Consider the following 17,047-nt stretch of genomic DNA (forward strand, 5'->3'; position numbering starts at 1 on the left):
CCCGCACGACATATTATGTCGTCGAACTGTTTTGATTTTTCGACATGTCGGTTTCCTCACAATGTTTTCCTTCAACGTTCAATTTCGCTAATAATTTAAGATAATCAGGGTTACAAAGAAATAAAAAACACATGAGTAAAATGATAAGTAAAATACATTTTAATTATGTTCCAATTTCTTAAATGTACCCATGTTGAAACGCCTTATATGATCTGCAAAGCTTTTATCAAGTCAGGCAGTTTAAAACTTTTCATATTTCCAACAAAACCTGAATTATCAAAATCGTATTAAAACGCAGCCATTTATCATCATCAAGATGTATATTTATTTTCACTGTCTGCAGTGGGAACAGTCTGACAGTCTGAACTGTGGACAGTCCTAGAAGTCGACTCAGGTGATAATCCAGCACCGCAGCACGCATTGCATCGAACTTGATTCTAAGACATAGGTTACACGCTCAGTCTGGCGTCAGTTCAGTCCATCAGTCTGCTCAGAATGACGGGAGAGTTATCGTCTAACCAGTTGACTGACGGACTGATGGTTCAGAATACCCGTGTTTTTCATCCATCATTCTGGCATCAGTCTAAGCCGGATCAAACTGATGGACTAAACTGACGCCTGCAGACTGAGCGTGTAACCTATGAATTAGACATGCATGGATTCTGAAACAGCCTTCCATGTTTTCCTTTGATTACCACGAAGGATTAATGATAAACAAACACGTCAGTCAATATCCACGTGATGTTTATTTATCTGGAGCGTTTATCGCTGCTGACCCCACTGGGTATATCAATAATTCATTGGGCTTACATAATGCATGGAGTTTCGATGCACCTTTTACTGTGGGTGCTTTTAGGAATCGTATCGCAAATTCTGTTTGTGGAATAGATCTTAGAATAGCGGGTTTTACTCAATTGTTTAAATATGAAGATTACGTAGTTGTAACACATGTTTTTTATGTATTTGAACTAGAAGTAATAGATAGTAAATATACCTACCCATGTAAGTGGTTACGTGAATGTACTGGGTGTAAATTGTAATTGATAAGTGTTTACAGGCAATTCCGTAATAGTTTCAGTTTTCAAAAAAAAAAAAACTGATTAAGTATTTTCCCTAATGAGTAAAATGAAAATAATAACTTTTTTAACAACAAAACGATAAATATAAAAAAGAGCGTATGTGCCGAGCACACGTGTCAGAAGTGACACTTTTTGGCAAGATTCAAAGATACCGAAATCGTCGTCTTACTCCATGACGTGACGGTATTGCCATGACGCGACCTTGAAATTTTACTCTCATCGCGCCTACAGGAGTTTCACTTCAAAATGTCTACATTAAACACTCCCATATATTTTATTTCTCTACTAATTATTATAATAATATCGTTCTTATCTATTAGTACATTTTTATTTATTCAAACCATATGTTCGAAATGACGTCCTCGTTGTGCAATACAATGACGAGTTCTATTTACAGTTTCTAAATGATTTTTTGGGTATTCCTCATCAGATTCCAATTTTCCAAATCGATATTTTTAAACTTGACATACTAGAGATAATTTAAAAAGTATACATTCCATTTGAGAAATGTTGTGCAATATACTAGCAAAAAATAAATAGGTCTACGAAATAATTTTTAATAATAAGGTGACGGGTTAATTATAGTTAGTAGTAGTATAGTTAGTATTTCGTTAGTAAATAATTATTTATTGTTTTTTTTTTAATTTTCTCAGATAACTCTTCCCATTTCTACATAAATAAATTTGATTTTAAATATCTAACTTTTTAAATATCCTATTTGATATTTCAAACCTTTTTATTCTAATTAATCTTCTCTTATATATAAAAATGAATCGCAAAATAATAATAACTCGAGAACGGCTGAACCGATTTCGATAATTCTTTTTTTATTATATTCCTTGAAGTACGAGGATGGTTTTTATGTAGAGAAAACGTAAACATGTACCACGGGCGAAGCCGGGGCGGACCGCTAGTTACTAATAATTTTCTCTTCTGTCTTCGACTATCGCACATTCCTAATTTTCTACAGCAGTAGGATACATTATCTAATCATTTTCTTTCATTACGAAGATTACGTAGTTGTAACATGAGCTTTTTACATTAGAAGCGATATTGCCTATATACGTAAATAATATTATAAGTACCTATTTATATAAGTTTTTGTGATAAATATTAAAAAGATATCTTAGTGTGCAATTGTATGGGACTTTTTCATAGTACTATTTACATATCTACATAATACGGTCAATTTGGAAATTTTTGTAATAATGAATATCTGTGTGTGTAAAGGACATGATATTGATTTTTAACGTGCAAACTGAAAACATGAAATTTTCATACAAGTAAATTAATTTGCGTTTGGAAGTACATATCTATATAATTATGTATATTATTTTTATGAAATTATTATTTTGAAGAAAAAAGCTAATCCGCAATTCAAGCTAAATACAAAACGTATGAAAATTGTACCCAAGTCGTAAGGTCTGAAGTAAAAACAAAAAAAAAAAACACAATTAAGAACTTCCTCTTTGTTTAAGGTCGGTTGAAAATCAGTTTTTTTGAGAAACTAAATATTGACATTATTACATTACGTAAAATAGTGACTCTCGTCTATACCGGCTAATTAAATTAGCAAATAAGTTGGAATAATAGTGTAAAAACTAAGTTAATGTCAATAAGATGTCAGTCATAATACACAGGTCAGGCGCACCCATGCAAATTCATTATTAGTTGTTGACATTGAACTCTCCTTCAAGCTAACTAAAAAAAAATGGTATGAATTCAAGGACTAAATCCAATATAATAAAAGATAATGTATTAAATGTTGTATAACCATATTGTGTAAATCTAATTTGATGAGATTTCGACCCATAGGTATTTTATTTGATAAGGTTTTTATATCTCGTGTAGGAAGTCTATGTAATTATAAAAAAACCCGATATTGCGTAAGTTGTTGGTAGGACTTACTTATTTATTATTTCTTTTACTTCTAGTCAAAAGTTTTATAAAACCTCCTTGATACTAGAATTAAGTATAAGTAATAGGATCCTCTACAAAGCTCTACAAACAGACAAAGAAAGAGTTATCATACACATACGCAATACCCATAAACATACATACTATAAAAATAATGGATGAGGTCTTTAATATTACCAAGAATATATAATAACGGTAAAACTTTTGAAAAATTATTGCGCATTTCAATTGTATCATTTCATCATATTCTTATTCAATTTCATTAAACATATTATTCATATGATTCATATTGATTAAACTCTAGAAAGATAACCGCAACTGCAAAGGCGTCCGCGAAAGCAGTCTATCGCCATATCTTTTTATCGCGTGCGTATAACATGTTTCTCGAGCAACTAATTCTTTGATCTACTCTATCCTTCTACCAAAGGATATCTCTTTCTATACGATAAGTAGTTATAACAATATTAGTATAATAAAACGAGTAACTAAAAAAAAAATAACTTGAGCGGTATGAATTTAAGTAACCGACAAATTAACCAAGCTAACGACGAATATTGTTTGATAATAAAATACAGATTGAGCGACTAAATGACTAGGTGATTGGAAATACAGAGAGGGCAACTTAATTAAGATAGAGACGAATCTTTCTAATTGAGATTTTACATAACACACTACTGAAAAGTTAATTTAACAAGGTTTTGTTTGGTTGTTAGATGTTCCTGAGTACACGGGATTCAGAAGGAAGATACCCGGTCCTTTGGAAGGCTTACGTGGGGACACAGGTCCAACATGCAAAGGCCCTTTAGATAATTTAATGTTGTGAGACACCAGCCGCAGCCTGCCCATGACTACACTATAGAATGACTGCACATTGCAGAAAAAATGGAAATAAATAAAACTGGGATAAGTAAGGGGGTGTTAAATGGACAGGTATATTGGGTCTATAGGGACTATGGGCGTCTGCCTTTTCAATATTCAAAGTTGAAAACAAAAACAAATATTATCTATTAAAATTATAGTAATTTCAATTTTTTCAAAGGGTGGCAAAAAATTATAGTAAATGCAAATATTGTTGCGTAAATGCATAAATTGTTGTTGCATAGATTATTTTGTCTACCTGTCATATTACTTATTTCGTTCTATGTCGAATACCCCAGCCACACTATGCTACTCGTCCTGCTACTCGTGCTGCTCCTCGTCCTGCTCATCGCGCTGCCGCTCGCCTCGATATTGCCGTGTGGCCACACACTGCTCTACTCGCGCGATTAATCGCGACGCTCTTCAGTCTAGGGATGGGTCGTCGACGTATTTTTCATCAACGAGACTAGATAGTTAAATGTCGTTCATCAACTAGTCATTCAACTAGTTAAAATCTTCGACTAGTCCATGTGTAAAATAAATAACTATTATTAAATAAATTCTTAAAACAATAAATTCTAATCTCAATAAAACAATTAATAAATATTTATGCTTTCTTACAAAAATTATACTCCCTAAAAAAAGTATTACTAAAAAACTTATTATCGTTTGTTTTTATAGTTTAAATTCAAAACATTGGTCTTGTTAACCAAAAATATTTTTTTTAAAAAACTTCAAAGAAAAGAATTTATTCTTATCAATAAGACTGTTTAGCCGTTGAATTCAACTAGTGCATTGGTGAGCGATGGACTAGTCGAATCGTTGAGTGTACATATAGACGGTTAATTTAACTAGTCCGTTGATTCCATGACGCCCATCCCTAATTCGCACTCGTATTGCCGGTCCTTTGACTCGCGCGCAAAAGCCGACAGCAGTGAGCAGGACGATGAGCACGACGAGTGGCATGACGAGTAACGTGGCCACACTACGTCCCTGCCTACTTCCCTCGTCACTTCCCATACCACTCGTCGAGTCGTGTGGCTGGGGTATTATAGTCGTTAAAACGACGCGGACGTGGGATATTAAGAATTAATGATTATTTCTTTGAAAATTGCATGTTGGCAGCAGCATTAGCAGTTCAGCTTCTCAAATAAATTATAGATATTGTTCGTATAATTTGTATTTTGCATTGGTATTTTGTGCTTTAATATCAGTATTACTATTTTCACAGAATGATAATATTATAATATGGACATTGAATCACGTTTTTAAATATAATTATGTAAATTGGCTACTTTAAGTAACTAAGTAAAAGTACAACATATTTTATTGTATAGAAACTCTTCGTTTCTTGTCGTTTATCACCTGCCATTATTTGATTAAATTAAACAAGTAAGCCTCTACAGACGCTCCGATTTGGTTGGTGCCAACCATATTGGAACCGACATGGCAACCATTCCAACATTGCTACAGATTGTCCGACGGTTGGCCTTCCAGCTGTCAGTTGACCATAGAGTAATATGTCAGTTGACCATAGTACGAAGAGAATGGGCTAAATTCTACTATAGAAATAGAGAAAATTACAGTCATATGCGGCTCTTATAACTTATTTTTTAAGGTTTTTAATGTAGCTACACTGTCACTCTATAAGGCACAGGTCAGGCCGCACATGGAATACTGTTCCCATCTCTGGGCCGGTGCACCCAAGTACCAGCTCCTTCCTTTTGACCGAATCCAGCGACGTGCAACACGGTTTGTGGATGATCCTTGTATTACTGATCGGCTGGACTCTTTGGCTCTCCGTAGAGATGTCGCATCTCTCTGCGTTTTTTACCGCATTTTCCACGGTGAATGCTCTGAAGAGCTGTTCGGTACAATACCAGCCGCCGAATTTCACCACCGAAGCGCACGCCACAAGCTCAAATTTCACCCACATCATCTCGATACTTGGCGTTCTTCCACCGTGCGTTTTAGGAGGAACTTCCTACCGCGCACTACTCCTCTGTGGAACGACCTTCCAAATTCGGCATTTCCCAAGGACTATAATTTAGAATACTTTAAGAAGAGAGCGTATTCCTCCCTCAAAGGCCGGCAACGCAACCACAATACTCCAAAGTCTGTGGTTATTCATGGGCGGCGCCAATCATCGCTTTCTGTACGGTGACGCGCAAGCTCGTTTGCCGACTTATACATAAAAAAAAAAAAAAAAAAAAATTTAAATACTTCTGACATAATAAAATACGCTTGATTTCTGGCATCTCTATTTGCGTAATCTTTGTTACTTAAGTCCCACAAACAGGGAAAGTCTTTATATAGTCCAGTAATTTTATTAATATGTCACGTTCGGTGACCGTAAATCCCTCGGCATTCATGTTGACGTCCTACACCGGCGGCGTTGCGAATGTGAATGAGCCAATTACCTATATTACTCTATGGAATGAGCCGATTTGGTCTGAACAAAGCTTCCAAACGTTCCAATTTGGTTGGATCGGATAGGAAGTTGGTTTGGTCGGTATTGCTGGCGCATCCGACCACGTCAAACCAATATTAATAATAATTATGTCGGACCGACCGCTCTCTACACTTTCCGATTTGGTCGTGGTCGGATGGTTGGCACCAACCGAATCGGAGCGTCTGTAGATGCTAGACTAGCATCTACAGACGCTATAAAAATAAAAAGGCATTGAATGACATGACATGAATTCAAGCTCCATGTAATTTTGAGAATAATATTCAAATTTATATTTTAATTTACAAAAGTGTTAATACGTACGAGTACGATTCTTGACAATTCCTACAATAATAAAAACAAATAGTATCAATTTATGAAATTAGAATATTTATAATTAGTTTTCTTATACATATGTAGTTGATTCGATTATTGAATGTTTTTTTTCGAACAGCACTATTTGTCATAAGTCGTAATGTTGGTAATAATTATCAAATGTCAGCATGAGTATTGTCATTTGTCAGTGTCATTTGTCATATGTCAAGTTCACGTTCACCGTTCACCAGCGTTCCCAACCGTACGATAATTATCGTACAAACACGATAATTTGGTGCCTACGTACGATGTACGATAGCATGTTATTATCGTACGCTGATTTTACGATAATTTCTATCAGGCAAAATTCGAGAATTTATATTATTTCACCCATACAAATATGAAATTTTGACGTGCTTCATATCGAACTTTCATGGGAACAGTGAAATTTTGTCAGATTGAATTTTAAACTTGGCGCGTTTATTGAACATAAAGTGGAAATGGAATCGGTTCAGGTCTGTAGTGTGTACCACGCGTAAAACCAAAGAGTATAATGAATAATATGGCACGTAAAACGTTTGGGTTTCAGTGTCCCGTTGATTTGACAGCGGTAGTTAAACAAAGATTAAATATAGAGAACTTGCATACTTATCAATATTACAATTTATATGATTTATTTATTTATAATTGACTTTATTCTAAAAAGTACGATAATTTCGAACCAAAAACGCCTAATGTACGATAATTTTACGCCCCTGGTACGATAATCAGCTCACTTCAGGTTGCTAACACTGCCGTTCACGCTGCTGTTGTTTTCTATAAACTTGAAATTTATCTACACGTATCCCTTTAACACATAATTATAATGTCAAATTTTACTGAAACGGCTATACAAAATATTGGAAAGGTCCTAAACGATCCAAACCGACCAATGAAAGAAAGGTTTAGAGCACTTTTCACTCTCCGAAATATTGGTGGAGAAACTGCAATAAATTGCATCAGTGAGTGTTTCAAAGATGAGTCAGTGTTGTTAAAACATGAACTAGCTTATTGTTTAGGCCAGATGCAGGATAAAACAGCGATACCTATTCTCAGAGGAGTTCTAGAGGACAGAAACCAAGACCCAATAGTACGACATGAAGCAGGTTAGTTTTATCAAAACAAAATATTCTCACGTATATGCCAATTAGCTATTTATTAAAGACATACATTTTGCAGGTGCCAAAATTTACTGTTTTGAGCATTATATTATTATTTGTACAAGCCTTTCTATCAATATTATAGAATCATAGAATTATCGGTTAAATTCTTTTGTGATGTTACTTCCTAGTGCATATTCGTAAGTAATTACTCAATAAGATAGTATCATAGAATTATCGGTTAAATTCTTTTGTGATGTTACTTCCTAGTGCATATTCGTAAGTAATTACTCAATAAGATGTTATTTATAGAAACTTTAAATATAAGCACACAGAAAATGTAAAGTACAAAATGTAATAAAAAATAAAAATCTTACATAGTCTATTCTGTAAAAATTATCCAATTATATCCCATTTTGAAACTTAAATAATATCTATGAATTACAGGAGAAGCACTCGGAGCCATCGGCGACCCAAACCTCATAGAGTTACTAGAGAAATACAAGAACGACTCAGCTATAGAAGTGGCAGAGACCTGTCAAATAGCATTACAAAGATTGAGCTGGGTGTCACAGAGTAATGATGAAATACTCAGTAGGAGTAAGTTCTTGTCAATTGATCCAGCGCCGCCAAGCACAGAGCAGGATATAGAGACTTTAAAGGGTACAATGTTGGACGAAAGCAAATCTTTGTTTGAGAGGTACAGAGCGATGTTTAGTCTGCGTAACTTGGGTACTACGGAGAGTATTAACGCTTTGGGAGAAGGTATGGTATGGTTTTTTATATAAAATTCACTTTTTTATTTTCTTTCCTTATTAAACTGATCATATTGTGTGTTATACCCAAAGAAAATACATGTTCATTTGTATAACATAACATTTGTAAAGTAGTTTAACCAATTATGATTCATTTCATACATAAACTTTATATTTTAGTAGTTATTCTCGTATTCTAGTTATAGTTAAGATGCACTTACCCATTTATAGTTGTCCTTCGTAAGTGCCATAGCAAAAGAGAGAGATAGAGAAACAATACAATTTTTAACATTATTTTATTTGAACATAGTTTTTAAATTAATCAATAAATAACCTTTTCACATTACAGGTTTCAAAGCAAGCAGTGCTCTATTCCGGCACGAAGTCGCCTTCATATTTGGTCAAATGCAAGACGAGCGTAGCATTCCATTCTTGAAGAAGACTCTAGAAGACACACAGGAACATGAGATGGTGCGCCATGAAGCAGCTGAGGCTCTCGGTTCTATTGCTACACCTGAGTGTACTGAAGTATTACAGAGGTAATTAATATTAATTATTGCTTTGTGTTGTTTGTTTTTATTATATTTTCATAATTTTTATCATTTTTTAACCGACTTCAAAAAAAAGGAGGAGGTTATCAATTCGGCCGGTATGTTTTTTTTTTTTTTTTTTTTTTTATGTATGTACACCGATTACTCCGTGGTTTCTGAACCGATTTACGTGATTCTTTTTTTGTTCGATGCGGGATGGTGTCGAATTGGTCCCATAAAAATTTTATTCGGATAGGCCCAGTAGTTTTTATTTTATGAGCATTTTTGTCTGTATTTGTAAATGTTGCAAGTACAAGTTTGAAGTCGGTTGTTTTTAACGCAGTTATTGACTTGTTAAGAAGAGTAATTTGCACAGACTCAAATGCTGGTTGATGTTTTGCTATAAGCAAGAACAAATTTATCTGCTTATCCTCGTTTTCATTAGCTTCAATTTCGGTATGTATAAATTTCTATAGTCTAGGGACATAAAATTACTTCACTATTAATATGAGAAAAACTGATGAATGTTATAACAACTGTGTGAACCTTTTTAAGTCCAAATTATATAACATATTCCTGCAGCAGCTATTATGTGAATAACATGTTACATTCATTTTAATTTTATAGTTACCACTAAAATATTTTTTTTAAGTAACAATAAAATACGATTATAATGTGGGAATTGAACCGCATCTTTTAGCCATGTTGTGGTAAAGAAATTTTCAAATGCTACCTTCATATTATTCACAAGACAGTCAATTTAATTTTAGCATGCTGGTTTAATCTATACATATAATAAAATCGTAGGAAAGTCAAAACTGTACATTGAATATTTTTTTAAAAGAATACATATTCCATGATCTATAATCGATATAGAAGCCAAAAATATAGTTTTTAGAATTTTTGTCTGTTTGTCTGTTTGTCTGTTTGTCTGTTTGTCTGTTTGTCTGTATGTTTGTCCGAGCTAATCTCGAAAAGTACTGCATAGATTGACTTCAAATTTTGCATGAATATTACTAACAGGTCGAGTGAGGTTTTTTTAAACATATAATCATGCTATCACCTCCGGGGGAGGAGCTGTGAGCCTTTACTTTTCTTACGTATTCCGTGTACTACGACAGCGTACAATCTAAAGACTCATGTTTAAATGTTGTTTTTGAGTAAGCCATGCTATTATCTAGCTTTACACTATAAAAACTACGTCATTTACGTAATTTGGGCAGAGAAACTGTTTAATGAATCTTAGTACTATAAAGACAAATTTGATTCAGCGCCATCTATGAGATTTCGTAAAAATCAAATCAATTTACATGTTAACACTACTGAACACAATGTTAAAAATTAATAATTTAAATATAATTATGTTAGTTATTTATTTAACTCTTTAACCCATAATAAATCTTCCCTTCCCTATAAGGTGCGCTTATAATTCGTGTGAATATACTACATTTTTAAAAGTGAGGGTAGATGTATATTATTTAAAGTCAAACTAGACACCATTGTCCATTACAGTTAATCTAATATTGATTGTGTTCATTGGTTACATTTTTAAAAATCTTCGTGTTTTAATAATTCGATCACGAGGCGGGACTCTAATACAAAAAGGTTAGTTCGTTGATAATTATTATTCCTTCATCATTTACATGTTGTTAGTAAAAAATAATATACTTTGACTGTTAATACTTTTGTTCAGTATTTATCTATATGATTATTGCTTGGTAATTAATATATTTTCATGTCGTATACCTAATTATAAACATAAGTGTGATGTGAAACTAGCTGGATTTATTTTTACACACTCACAGTCTTATATTTTGTGTTAATGTTAAAATAGTATTAATAATAGTGTAAATCATAATATTTTTTCAAAGTTAAAAATATTTCCTTTTTTCTGATGGTGTTGCCATCGAATTAAACCGCGCTGTCGTTTCGTTCACAAAAAGTCATGTTATTAGGACCGAATATGTAGCCGCCTCAACTTACGGAAACGAGAGTAACCTGCGTTGTCTGTTAGTTATTGTATAGTCGAATTTAACGTTACATGGAAATTGGAATCTAAATATATGTATACCTACTTATATTAAATCTGTAGAGGTCAATTCTGCACATGAAATATATTTCCTAAATAACTATTATTTTTCATATTCGTGAGCAGAGCAGCAACTCCATTTTTAAGCTTTCGTCGCGTGTGCGTTCTTAATGCGTGTATCTTAATGGTTAAAGCTACACAGAAATCAAGTATGAAAGAAATGTTCTCCATATTATATAAAAAATATCTCCCGACATCATAAATGTCTATCTTTTATGGTTGAGCTTAGGAGTTCAAAGCTTTCTGATTATATTTGTCTACTAGCTGTCCCCGCGACTTCTTTCGCGTGGAATAGTGACTATGGGACCTATGACCATGGGCTCAGGGTGGGGCAACAATAAAAAATCATTTTTATTTTCATGCTCCCACTCCCGCGCCCACTCGCACTCCCACGCCATATGCCACGTTCAGTCCCAATCCCACGCCCACGCCCACTCCCCTTCACAATTAGTACCTACCAGATCAAAGCCAGGGTAAGCGCCCCACCCAGCCCCACCGTGGCTACGCCCATGCTGAATTACTACTTAAGATACAATTATTGAGTAAATACGTACTAAAGTCCGGTCGCGAAGCAGAAAGAATTTCGTACAATGACCTCTTTACCTACTGACAGTGGTCACAAACATTTTTGAATGAAGTGCATGAAATATTTGGAGGAGAAAATGTTTTTTACTAATTTATTAAATAAATGTCCTCTATTCATTTACAATACTTATTAGTTAGTTACATTTTAACTTTTTCAATAACAACGATATATTATATAAAAAAAAGTGTGCGTGTACACACATAAGAAGTGAAACTTCTTTATGACCTTATTTTTCAAAAAATAATTTACTATGTAGGTACAATATTACAGAAATACGTTATTCTAACACGCGATTTCGACTTAGGCGGATTTTGATTGGACATAAAGAGTTTGAGGTTTATTCTTATAAATTTTGAATTCACAAAATCATAATTGAACACCTGACACCAATCAAGCAAACACAAACCTTACGCTCTCAGGTTAAAGGTTTACAATCCCTAAGGACGGCGGTCATTGCACCTGTGCGAGCAAGACACATTATTTTTACAAGGGATTGACAGTGACAGGTTAATGTACGAAATTCTTCCTGCTCCGCGACCGGACTTTACCATAAATAATTAAAAGAATTGTTATTAAAATTTCTTACTAAACTGAGCTAAAAAACTTACGTACCAAATTATTAAAGAAAATCAAGAAATGAAATGCCTAACCTATACCAAATAGTTACTACATAATGTAATTAAAAATTATGATTAGTATATAATATCGAAAATCAAAAAAGAAACGCCTAACTAATTCTACGTACGTGTACGTCTACGTAAAATTTCTTTTAAATTATGTCATATTATTTTTTAGGAACCAGGGGGGGGAGAGGAGCAAATTCTATTTCCTTCCTTTCTTAAACGGATGTTTTTAATAATCTATGGTGTAGCCACTGATCAGCTTAATCGATACTCAGTTTTTATCAAATCCAGCAACAAATCCAAATTAGATCTTTCCTGTCTCACGCACGTAACTAAAGGCTGAAGAGAGAGAGAGCACGTAACTAAACCGTTTAGACGAAGAAAAGTGTATAGAAAAAGGAATAAATAATTTCATAAACTTCCCGACGATCTTTAAAAATAAATTATAACTTTCATTTTTTTCATTCCCACTTTTACCCCTATGTAGGTATAATAAGTGGATGAACCAATTTTGATACACTTTATCTAAGAACCAGCGTCGGAAAATATTCTGCCTAACAAAAAAAACCGCATCTAATTCGGTTTACCTGTTAGCCAGCTACGGTGCCATAGACAGACACACACACACACACACAGAAATACATAGCGGTCAAACACATAACACCAGTCTTTTTGCGTCGGGGGTTAAAAATATAATACGACATAATTTAAAGGACATTTTATGTGGAAAATTTACCTATACACCAGGGTAGATAATTTTTGAAACAAAAAAAAATCGCAGTAGGATGAAACCCATTAGAAAAGGATATGATAAAAATGTAAGGAAAAATAAATTACGGTCAATCGGAGTTCGGGAAGTGGGAGGGGGGGGAGCTTTTAAGAGAAAAAAATGGTTTCTCTCGATTTCTCGATAATAATAACACCTGCTAATTTTTTTCTACATATTTTAATTGTACAGACATCACTTTTCCACAATTTTATTATATGTATTGCTTCACAAGCATTGGCAGACGACAAGCGCTTGTCGCCATCCGTCGCGATTTTAACTGAGCGTTCCCACGGCATGTGTGCGTATGGCAAGCACTGGCGAGCGACAAGCGCGCCGATTCCCATGGCATGTGGTGTGGTGTGGCGCGGTCGGATTTGTGAAGCAAACATGTCGTGGGAATCAGGCTTTAACTTAATTTTTATTCACCCGCATCAGTGCCACCTAAAAAATCTTTATATCGAAATTCGAGCAAAGTTAAGAAAATGAGAAATAAGAGTTCTCAAGGATCGTTAGAGATAAGAGGCTTACTATTGACCGAAAACAACATGTGTTATGCCGAACCTGAAACCGCTTCACAACGAGAATTGCGGCTCACAGCTGACCGCGAACGGCATGTACTATCCTGTGAGACCGAAACCTTCACTGAGAGGGTATAACGTCTCACAGCTGATCGCAAATGGCATATTGTACTATCCCGTGAGACCGAAACCCTCACTGAAAGGGAATTACGTCTCACAGCTGATCACGATCGTCATATTTTATCTCGAGAATCTGAAACTTTTACTCAATATGAAGACCGTTTGACAAATAATAGGGTGCACCATAATATTATTCGATCTCTCGAAGATGAACATGAGCATAAGCAATGACTAGAGTAGGGACGCGAATATTACCATTATTTGAGACAAGAACGATTAATAAGTTTGTTTAATGAAAGATTAAGAATTGAAACTATTGGTCTCTTGAAACGGACGAATAGCGAGAGGCCCGTCTTACTGCAGACAGATTTCGACATAGTCTTAATGACTTAGAGGTAAACATAGAAGATCAATCTACAAATTCGGTGGTGTGGTCCGACAAATATAAAAGTGGGTTTGCTTATAACCTCACAATTGATTACCTACAGATCATCTTCTGTATAGGCGATATTAACATAGTATGTTTTTTTTGTAATGCTTTAAAGTGGAGTAAGGAGTCGGCTTTCGTTTGAAGATACGCCGGAACCTTTGAAATCACTACTTTTAAGTTTTAGAGGAACATGTGCAATCTAAACAGTTCTTAGACAATATTAGCTCTTATAGTATTGCGTTTTAAATGATCCTTTGGTGCTCAACAATTATCAGATGCTCCTTTCATTCTTACTTTTAAGATACAAGGTCAAGTTTATCATTTGATAGGATCCCTTTTGCCTGAAGGCCAACCTAAGTTTCTTTAAATATATTTTGTATTCGACTACGGCGAATAATCGAATACAAGAAATCAATATTTCTCGAATTTAAAACTGAACTCATTTCACAATTTTAGAACATGTTAATTCATCAGGTTAATCCGTATATATGCGTTTTAAATCGACATTAGAAGCTTTTCCTCAAGATGGTGATATTAATATAAAATTGGTATAAATGCCGATAGACGGAAGTCTATCAGCACTCAGGAATTCCCTGAGCGTGTTATAACGCCCAGGCCACAGTATTACAATTTTTCCTACAGTAGGGCGACGAATGTATTTTCGCATAGCAACGGAGGGGAACTCGTGGGGGGTAAAGTGACGCGGGCCACGTACCACAAACATGTTTAGTTTGTGGTACCGAGCGCGAAAGAAAGTCATCGTGTTTTTAGTAAAGTTACTATGTACACTAACGTAATTGACGTTACTTAGGTACATATTCTATAATGGTGCGCTCAAACTGTTAATCTACATTTAATTTAGATTATTATTTTAATTACTAAGAAATGTAGAATTTAAATCACATTCATTCATGTTTTCCTCAGATATTCGATGTCTATGATTTTCGATGATTTTAAGATTTTCTTATCAGAGTATTCAATTTTAATGTAGTTAAATTTTATAAGAGACAATTAAGAACATTCAAATATAAAGTGTCACGTATTTTTTTTAAACGACGAATGATGAAAAACGACCGAATCGCGGACGAAGTCGCGGGCAACAGCTAGTATGGAATAATATTATGGACTTTGTGATTGAATTTCAAGAACAAGCCACCACTGCTAAAGGTGCGTACAGACTGTGTAACAATGTTATATATATAACACTACAAATGTAGGTAAAATGCTATATAACAATGTTATATAGCATGTTATGTTACATAGTCTGTACGCACCCTAATACTAGCTCTTATACATCTTAAATTAAATTTTACTTCTGTTGTGATTAATATGAATGTATTTAAAAATTCATCTCAAAGCTTTCATGATACTTTGGCTTTTTTACCTTCTCCTAGTGGTTGCCTGACAGAGACCGCTACTTAGTGATAGGGCCGCCTATTTTTCTACATCATTCTAGTATCATTGTGTAATAAAGTGTAATAAAATAAATATTTTATTTCAGGTACCTTAACGATCCAAGACCAGTGGTTCGCGAGAGCTGTGAAGTCGCTCTTGATATGTCGGAGTATGAAAATAGCCCCGAATTCCAATATGCTAATACATTGTTGACTGTTGAGAGCTAATAATATTATTTATCAATTAAAAATCTTTGAGATAGAGAGTATTTAATTTAAAACAATTCATAAAATTGTAACAGTGTCCCAGTCTATGTTATCTAAAGATGATGCAATTTTTAATTGAATTTATTGATTGATAAGTATTTTTATATATTTTTTTATTTTATATTTTATAATAGTACATACTTACATACTTGTTGAAAATTTTTTTCAAAAGAGCACATGTGTTTTTTGCTCAAAGAGAATTTTTATAACTAGATTGTTGTAATAGTAATACTAGTAAATTATTAATTAAAGTTTGTATATTAAATACGTAGTTTGTTTCATTACTTTTAAAATATATATTTTATGTATGGCAATAATAAATCATTATGTAGTAGAAAACCAACCTATTAGATCACATCTACAATCTGTTTTTAATGTTCTGTTTCTCATATTATTTTTTTACTAAATGGTTATGGATGTAAACACGGTTAGTGCACCAAAATAGTAATTTTCTAAAATGTTGCCTGTCTGTCTCTATATTGGAACGGTTGGACCGATTTTGACGGAACTTTCACAAACCGCGGGACGCAGCTAATTTGAATATAATTTTTTAAGGATTTCTTAACTTTTTATAATCCTTGAATAACTTCTGTGTTGATGAAGTTTTATTGCATAAGTATCTAAGTGAGTTTATAGGAATAGACCGTTTTAAGTGGCAAATTAATGATATAAAACTTGTACATAGAACATGAAAATAAAATGGAAACTCATAAAGTTTCCTACACTTTTATTATCGAACATAACATTCGGTGTATAATATTATTTATAGTAATCGTAACATAAAATTTGAGTGTAAAATATTGTGCTAAAGTTCTGAAATGCATTTGTTTATGTTATGAGATGTATGCTCGATTGTTGATGTGGTTTTGTTTGCTTATAACGTCTGTGATTTCGATTGTGGTAAGATTTTATACTTTTCAAACTTATATTGGGACTTAAAAGTTAGCTTCACATAAAAATGTTGAATCAGTTGGGTTGAAATACAATAAATTATTATTAGAAGTTGATAGGAAGAGAAAAAAAACAGATGTATGTATGTATGAGTGTGTGACGTTTGAATATTTAAAAAAACGTTGGAAAGATGTTGGAAAGACGATATAATATGTATGTTTAATGTTACGTATGTAATAATTATTGCCATGCAACGTAAGGGTGTTGTTGTAATATTCGGGAACTCTATATTTATTTGGGTGGCGTTAGAAATTGATA

At 33.7% G+C, this 17,047-nt stretch overlaps 1 protein-coding gene across 1 annotated transcript; it reads left to right on the plus strand.

The window, feature by feature from the left end:
* The first annotated feature begins 7,419 nt into the window (after positions 1 to 7,419).
* On the plus strand, positions 7,420 to 16,011 carry nero (deoxyhypusine hydroxylase nero). Its single transcript, XM_089698050.1, has 4 exons — positions 7,420 to 7,763; positions 8,205 to 8,522; positions 8,862 to 9,051; positions 15,679 to 16,011. The coding sequence occupies exons 1-4, from the start codon at positions 7,484 to 7,486 to the stop codon at positions 15,797 to 15,799; spliced, it is 909 nt and encodes a 302-aa protein (XP_089554176.1). The 5' UTR covers positions 7,420 to 7,483; the 3' UTR covers positions 15,800 to 16,011.
* Positions 16,012 to 17,047: the final 1,036 nt, after the last annotated feature.

The sequence above is a fragment of the Colias philodice genome, chromosome 8 (genome assembly GCF_061535455.1).
Source record: "Colias philodice isolate Cphi_HAF_F1 chromosome 8, ilColPhil1 Martin Lab GWU primary, whole genome shotgun sequence".
NCBI lineage: Eukaryota > Metazoa > Arthropoda > Insecta > Lepidoptera > Pieridae > Colias > Colias philodice.

What these genes read in the sequence shown, in the direction of transcription:
- nero (XM_089698050.1), top strand. Translation starts at nt 7,484, where the DNA reads ATGTCAAATTTTACTGAAACGGCTATACAAAATATTGGAAAGGTCCTA. An exon ending in AATAGTACGACATGAAGCAG is followed by an intron (nt 7,764 to 8,204) that starts GTTAGTTTTATC and finishes TATGAATTACAG; the next exon opens with GAGAAGCACTCGGAGCCATC. An exon ending in TGTACTGAAGTATTACAGAG is followed by an intron (nt 9,052 to 15,678) that starts GTAATTAATATT and finishes ATTTTATTTCAG; the next exon opens with GTACCTTAACGATCCAAGAC.